The 7199-nt window shown below is 35.6% G+C and overlaps 1 protein-coding gene across 2 annotated transcripts; it reads right to left on the bottom strand.

The window, feature by feature from the left end:
* LOC105170273 (E3 ubiquitin-protein ligase RNF25) lies at positions 7-5991 on the bottom strand. 2 transcript variants are annotated; one of them, XM_011090966.2, is made up of 8 exons: positions 5733-5991; positions 5088-5126; positions 4502-4639; positions 4087-4226; positions 3879-3979; positions 2862-2974; positions 477-809; positions 7-345 (listed from the first exon to the last, which is right to left on the bottom strand). In XM_011090966.2, the coding sequence occupies exons 1-8, from the start codon at positions 5868-5870 to the stop codon at positions 301-303; spliced, it is 1047 nt and encodes a 348-aa protein (XP_011089268.1). In that variant the 5' UTR covers positions 5871-5991; the 3' UTR covers positions 7-300. The 2 variants fall into 2 exon arrangements, with proteins under 2 accessions (XP_011089268.1, XP_011089277.1); XM_011090975.2 differs by having other exon boundaries at positions 310-809; positions 5733-5990.

Genomic DNA, 7199 nt, shown 5'->3' with positions numbered 1-7199 from the left:
TTTCACCTGCCAATCTCATTACATTCACACAGAAAGCAGTGTAGCACATACAAACCCAACGTTGTGGTCTACAATTCAGTGCAATCAACAATGATGCACAATGTCAATCAAACTTCATTGTCAGTAAAGCTTTGAAGAGGACAAAAGCATTACCTTCCAAAATGTAAGCAGGAACTTCGTTGGATTCGGTTATTATGTCACCTTTTTGGTGTCTGGTGAAATGCAGACAAGAATGATGGATATGACCTCTACTTTGATGCTGATGGAATCCATTAATAAGTGAAATCTCACTGCCTCCACTTAAAACTGAAACCATCCTTTTCGCTGACATGTTTCTGTATATAACTATATATTGCATGTTCATCTCGGAAAAGTTTAAAAACAAAAAAGTTTTGGAAAAAAGAAGGGGGTTGGGGATGCAAGAAATCATTAATTTAATTTTATGAAACATTGTCTTTCCTAACCCATTGCCTTACTTGTTTACTTGAATTTTGTGTCCTGTGCTTCCTCATGGTAGAACTGTTGTGCTTCCTGGAGCCAGGCCTGTTGAATGAACTTCCTGGTTTGGTATCGGATTTGGGTGCTTCATCTTTGTTTTGTGACTTGTTGGGTACCACATCGGGTTTAGTTGGGGGTACGGCAACCGGCTGGGGAAGAAACATACCCGGTAATAAGACCTCTGTTTTTTTGGGTTCAATCAAGCCACTATTTTCTTGCTGGAGATTTAATATGGCCTCAAATTTTTGTCTCCTGATCTTCTCAGAATCGGAATGAAGGATGTCTTCATCAATCTGGATCCCATTGGAATCCTGAGGTAAAGAAACATGAATTAGCTTCTCCTCGCATGAAAAGATGATATTAAATAAATCAGGACCGCCAGTAAACAATTTATAATGATATAATTAAATAGTAAGAGGAGGTCCCATTAGCTTTCAAAACCCAAATAATAAACAATTTATAATGATATAATAAAATAATAAGAGGAGGTCTCATTAGCTTTCAAAACCCAAATAACTGACACTCGTGCAGCTACAGATACCCTTATTTTCCTGAGAAGCCTGATGATAAAAGGAGTTCTTACACATTTGGTTCCAGAACTGTAAAGAAATATTTGTCTGACCTCTCAAGTACACAAAACAGAAAAAGCAGGTCCCGGTGAATACTTCTGTCCATGCATATTATTATCCCAAATTGTATATAGAACAGACATGAAAGTCCACACCTAACTACGCAAACAATGAATGCTAATAAGCGCAAACTTATGTGAGCTTTTACATGGACAACTGATAGGTTATTAAGAGATGAAAACTTACCATCTTAAATGACACAATTCACAGCTTTGTTTATTAGACATTACCACGCACAAGTTTGGTAACATAACATTCCGACTTTTTACAACCTTTTAATGAAATCCATAAATCCTTGTAAAGCAGTATCCCGCTTCTTCAACTATCCCATGTAGAAGTAAGGTAACCTGCAGGACCTTTTTAACACTGAATTCTGTTCACATTCACTAGGTAAAACTTTCTGGCAGATATTGTTATATTCACAAGCCATCTACTAATTGTTCGGTATGGGATTTGATTCAACAGCAGTTCTTAGCCAAGGATTCAGGCAGTTTCTAACACATCCTTGATACTGACCATAGCATCCTCATTGACATTAGAAACTAGGGTGAACAATATCACAAATTTCAAGGCTTAAACTTCAAAGTCATCGGCTGATAGAATTCTATTGTTACTTCATAAACTGGACCATCTATTTGAACATGGTGGTCCAGTTATCAAATGCGAAAGTTCTCTTCTAAAGTAGTACTACACGTGGACAAAGGTCTGATGTTTATTAATTATATTATAGCATACATAATTTCCTATTATGATGTGCAATGACAACATATTAACGGAAGTTGCTTCACAAGCAATGGTATTAGGTTGTCAAAAGAAAATCTTATCACTCGTCATTTATTTCCCGCTCTTTGATCACTGCAAGAAAGCTACAACAGCAGGATTTCCCTGATCCTTCCTCCCTGAGAAAACAGAAGTCTTCAGATCCGTACAACTTTTCTTGAAAATCCTATGGTACCATGTTGGTTAGAATACAGTTGAGTGGTTGCCCCACCAGAAACCACAGCAGCAACAGCAGCTTGATGGGCTCATAAAGTTGTGATCCATGCAGCATGAGTTGTCACATAGATTAATCTCCAAAAATGCAAACCTTATTCCCTTATGGTTGACCTCCGGACTTGTTGAAGGTGCTTGTTCAAGATAATGTCACCCTGGCATAAATCTGTAGCTAAGACGAAATTCTGATTCCTTCTTCCCCCTGATCCCGTATGTTATACACGTTTGACTATTCCCGAAAGGATATTATTGATCAAGAAATTAAATCAACAAAGCGAACATGTTTGATTTCTCTCTCTTCCAAACGAGCATTTTGCACTATACTGTCGACATACTTAATTACTAGTTAGGTAATTATTTTTATTATTTAATGATGCTATCATCCACCCTTCAACTAGAAGGCATTGTCCTTAGTATCCAAAACTCTGATTAGAGGTGGATGACCATCTTATAACTAGCAAAACACCATTATCTCAGAACATCACCATCGAGCAAACTATTGTCATCTTGAAATCAGCCTAGGATATTTTAAAACCATATGCAGAAATCACAAAAAAGTTATTCCTTGTCAGGTAAAGACAATATTTTTGCATTTGTAATTGCACAGATGCACACAGAAAAGTCTTGATAAAGAACCATAGAATGAAATGGTAGCAATCTGAGAGTAATTAAAAGGAAATTGAATTCCTTAGAAAGATACAAACTAAAATAATCTATTTACTGGAGGCTCATATGACTTACCAAATAGCTACCAGTGCCAACCAAGCCTAGCACGTGTTCAATATCCTTGGCAAGAAAAACTTTACGACACACCGGGCACTTCCCCATACTTTCTTCCATCATTCTGTGCATGGCTATGCAATACAACAATTGTGCATCAGAATTGAAAGCCAACAAAAAGTCATGCAAGTAAAATTATATAGGAAACAAAGATCAGAGCACATGGTTCCCATTCAATGGCTGGAAAAGGACAAAATTTCTCTGTTCTAGGGTGCATCATATGGACCTCATACAAGGCTAGGTTGTATATAAGAGTGACACGAGGACAAGAAATAGAGTAGAGATAAGCGAATGAAAAGAAAAAGCAAAACAGAAGAGTGTTAGGTAGTCAAGAGAAGTGGGTGAAATCACTGAACACAAAGTGAGTTGAACTTCCTAATATGCTTGAATGCCTAGCAACAGCTGAAACATGGCAGGCCTCCAGCATGTCTAGAATTCTTTGCCTCAGCACAAGGGGAGACTTTACTTATACACCTAATTTTCAATAATTAGATAAAGAAGACAAGAGGGAATGCTTATGACACCAGACTTCATGCTTTAACATGGTGTCTTGAAAGTAAAATACTCATAGACAGTTTAAACGCATAATTCTATTTTACCAGTATTAACATGTTTGGTATAGTATTGAAATGCTTAACAATGTACATTACTTGGTTACATAGAATTATTGTACAAACCAACAAATTGAAGATATTTAGGGTGTTGCAGTAATATTATGCCTTGTAGCTTTAGGAACAATGAGAAAGTGATGATAACATTAACATGGAAAGGAGTAAATAAAAAGATATGGTATCACATCAATAATAGTATTTGACGAAACCCATGAAAATAACTACAGTAACAGAAAATTGAAACCAAAAATGAAAATATAATGGCTAGAATACCACTTGAACCACAATAAAACAATGGCTAGAATACCTCTCAGAACTTCTGAACACTGTGATAGTTAAAACAAAATATTGCTGCATGGAAGCATACCTTGTTGGTCTTGCATAATCCGAGAAGTTGAAGATGACGAACTAGTAATGTCCTTTTCACTTTGCACCTGGGTCCAATTCCACCATCTGATTATGCAATCACTGCAATAATTGGAAAATCCGAAGTTCAACAAGTTTCAGAGCCCACCTTGTGAATGAGATGAAAGTATTTGAAATTAAAGAAAATGAAGACCACTAGATGTACTCACCAATGAAAGCAATGGAAACAAGACATTAACTTCATAAATGGTAATGAATTGCAACGAGCATCTTCATCAAGCAATGGATATAAACATAATGGGCAGTTTCCATCTGGGTGGTTCATACCAGAGAGCCTCTCCACTGCTTCCTAATAAATCATGGAGCAATTAACATCTTGAAATGGACATTTTGAGGATAATACACTTCATACAAAGTTACAAACAACTCTATGGATTGCATTCATGTGTAAGAGATAGCAGGTTAACAGTGAAACAAAAACAAGAGGAGGTCACTGATATGCACTTCTTTGTAGACTCCAGGATAAGTAAAAATGATCAAGCAAGACTAAGTGTCAAACATAAAAATTAGCCCTCACACTAAGAATAAAATAAGCAAACTAATCTGAAGTACATAATTTGTTACCTCACAAAGTGCCACAAGCATTAGACATGAGGCAAGTTCAAAAGCTTTTTCACAAATGCTAGCAGTAAGATGCTTCTGTCTCTGCTCATCGAGACCCTTGGAATCAATAATACTAATCTTTGGAGGCTCTACCGGATACTGCAAAAGGAAATAATTGACATAAGGGGCACTAAGATCTGCTCTCATCTACTGATAATTAAGTTTTAGTGATTTGGGATTACTGTAAAGAAAAAAGGGCCTAGATATGAAGAAAAGGGAAAACAATATAACCAGTAGATATCACAGAATGATCGACATAAGAGAAAAAATGGTAAATGAACTCACTAGAACCTTTTTGGTCCCATTAAGAAATAGGAACTCATGGACCAACCAATTGTGATGATGATGCAGAAGTATCAACATAAGGAAAAAAAGGGGGTGAACTCACTAGAACCTTTTCTGGTCCCATTACGAAGGAAGTGCAGAATGAGTGTGTAAGCATCAACATAAGGAGAAAAAAGGGTAATGAACACACTAGAACCTTTTTTCGTTCGATTAAGAAGGAAGTGCAAAATGTGTGTAAGCATGCGATGACATGCATAATTACCTGAGGACCAGCCTTCATGCCAATAGTTGCTTCCACAAACTGCAGAAGAAAGCACCATTATTCCTTTTATACCAATTTGATATGCCAGAAATAACGCAACAAGGAAGAGATGATGGCATATCGCATGTTACTAGGTTAAAGAAGAAGACAAATTACCCCAAACATCTTCCCACAACTAAGTAGGTCAAATAGAGAAGACAGATAAAAAACTCAACTCATGTCTGGTGCTTTCTATTATAAGAGTCATAAATCTGTACACCATCGGTAGCATCTTATGGTGAACGGATCAGAAGCAATAAGATTTTGGGATTATATCCAGTTCCTCCGAGAATGATCAGAATGAGAAGTTCATATTTTATTGAAAAACATACTCTCAGAAATCCATATATCCACAATCAACAATAGCAAAGTTCAAAAATAGAGAACACATTTAACATCACAAAGTTTTCAGCAAAGGCAAACCACAAACGACCCAGATTATTCAAACAAAAACACTCAAACAGTCATGAGCACACCCGACCACCCAAGGAAAGTACTCATCAAATCGAAATCCCTTATTTGAGCGGCATGCTACTAGAACAAAAAACATTATCAACATTCCCAATCCTCAAAGAACAATTTCTCCGACCCAGAAAATTGAGATACCTGTTGAGAGGAGACATCAGCTGTTCGCGGCTTAAGGTGAACGTGGAGATGGGGAGGATAGGCTTCGATGACTAGGCAATCGTCCCCGTACACCGCCTGGACTGCCTCAACTTCTGCCAACACCTCTTCTTCCGCCATCGGCGACGGCGGTGGCGGTGGCGGTGTCAACTGTTTACTGGTGGGCTCGCCAATCGGCTCAAGTTCATACAATAATCACGCAAACAAGTCCTGAGTTCAGATTTTGTGCACACTTTATTTTATGTAACTAAATAATTCTTAAAAAAAAAAGTACTTTTGAGTTATAAACTTTGAGAAATTTTACTTTAATGACCACTCCTAATCTTAATATAATATAAAGAAAATAATATATGTATTTTTTTCAAATTATTTTCTTATTTTTTTAAAAAATTTATCCTACGAATAAGATATATGCTGTACACCAAAATTGTAGTTACAAAATACACCATAACTATTATAATTGCAAATCGGAGATACAAAAAGATAAAACATAATGAACATTAAAAATAAATATGAAGAGGTATATGCAATCATATATACATATATATATATATATTTGATTATCTTTTTTACTTATCAAATTTTGATTATAACTGTAACTTTTGTTTTAGAATATTCAAGTTTCCAAAAAAAAAAAATCATACTTAAGAAGGTTTTCGGATGAGTAATCAACTTTTCAAAGCACGATATTAAAAAATATTTGGTAAACTATCTTAAAAGTTAGCTTTTAAAATAAAAAATAAATTATTAGAAATGTATAATTCCCTTTTAAGAAATAAAAAAGTCCTTTACTTATATATATGTTTTAAAATCATCAAACTCGGCCAATTTTAATTAATAAAAAAACTTATTTGTTAGAGAAATGCAAATTTTAAAAGCTCTTTTATTTTGTATAATAAAATTAAGATGAGATAAATAATTTCATGATTTCGATCATACTTTTTTATTACTATCAAAGGCGGGCCAACCACATTAATATCGAATTTGAGCTAAATAAAGTAAACAAAAAATAAACTTTAGTTGGCAGGAATATCAAACCCAATTCTTCTAAGTAAAGGATATCTTAAGAAATTAAATATCAGATAAACAGAGTATAATTATCCCTAATATATATTTTCAACTTTGCTTTATTGATGATCTGCTTTCATTTTAAGGGCGAATGAGCCGTCCATTTGCGTTTTTAAGAAGGGGCTTGATTCGTTTGCAGCACTATCCGGATTATGTGTCAATTTTCAAAAAAAGTCATCTCATCATTTCAAAATCGGCTCATGGCATTCGAGATTGGCTGCTCGAACTGCTATCATTTAGTGAGGGCCATCTACCTCTCTGTTACCTTGAACTTCCACTCCTTGCCTCTCTTATTTCGATTAGGGACTGCACTCCTCTTCTATAGAAGATTAATAGTCGCATACGAGGATGGGAAGGGATGCGACTCACCTTCGATGGTAG

Source organism: Sesamum indicum, linkage group LG1 (genome assembly GCF_000512975.1).
Source record: "Sesamum indicum cultivar Zhongzhi No. 13 linkage group LG1, S_indicum_v1.0, whole genome shotgun sequence".
Classification (NCBI taxonomy): Eukaryota; Viridiplantae; Streptophyta; class Magnoliopsida; order Lamiales; family Pedaliaceae; genus Sesamum; species Sesamum indicum.
This window is presented reverse-complemented; position numbering and strand designations above follow the sequence as displayed.

Coding starts and splice junctions, on each gene's coding strand:
- LOC105170273 (XM_011090966.2), bottom strand. CDS start 5,870: ATGGCGGAAGAAGAGGTGTTGGCAGAAGTTGAGGCAGTCCAGGCGGTG. Junction 5,127..5,732: donor CTGATGTCTCCTCTCAACAG/GTATCTCAATTT, acceptor TTTCTTCTGCAG/TTTGTGGAAGCAACTATTGG. Junction 346..476: donor CACAAAATTCAAGTAAACAA/GTAAGGCAATGG, acceptor TGCAATATATAG/TTATATACAGAAACATGTCA.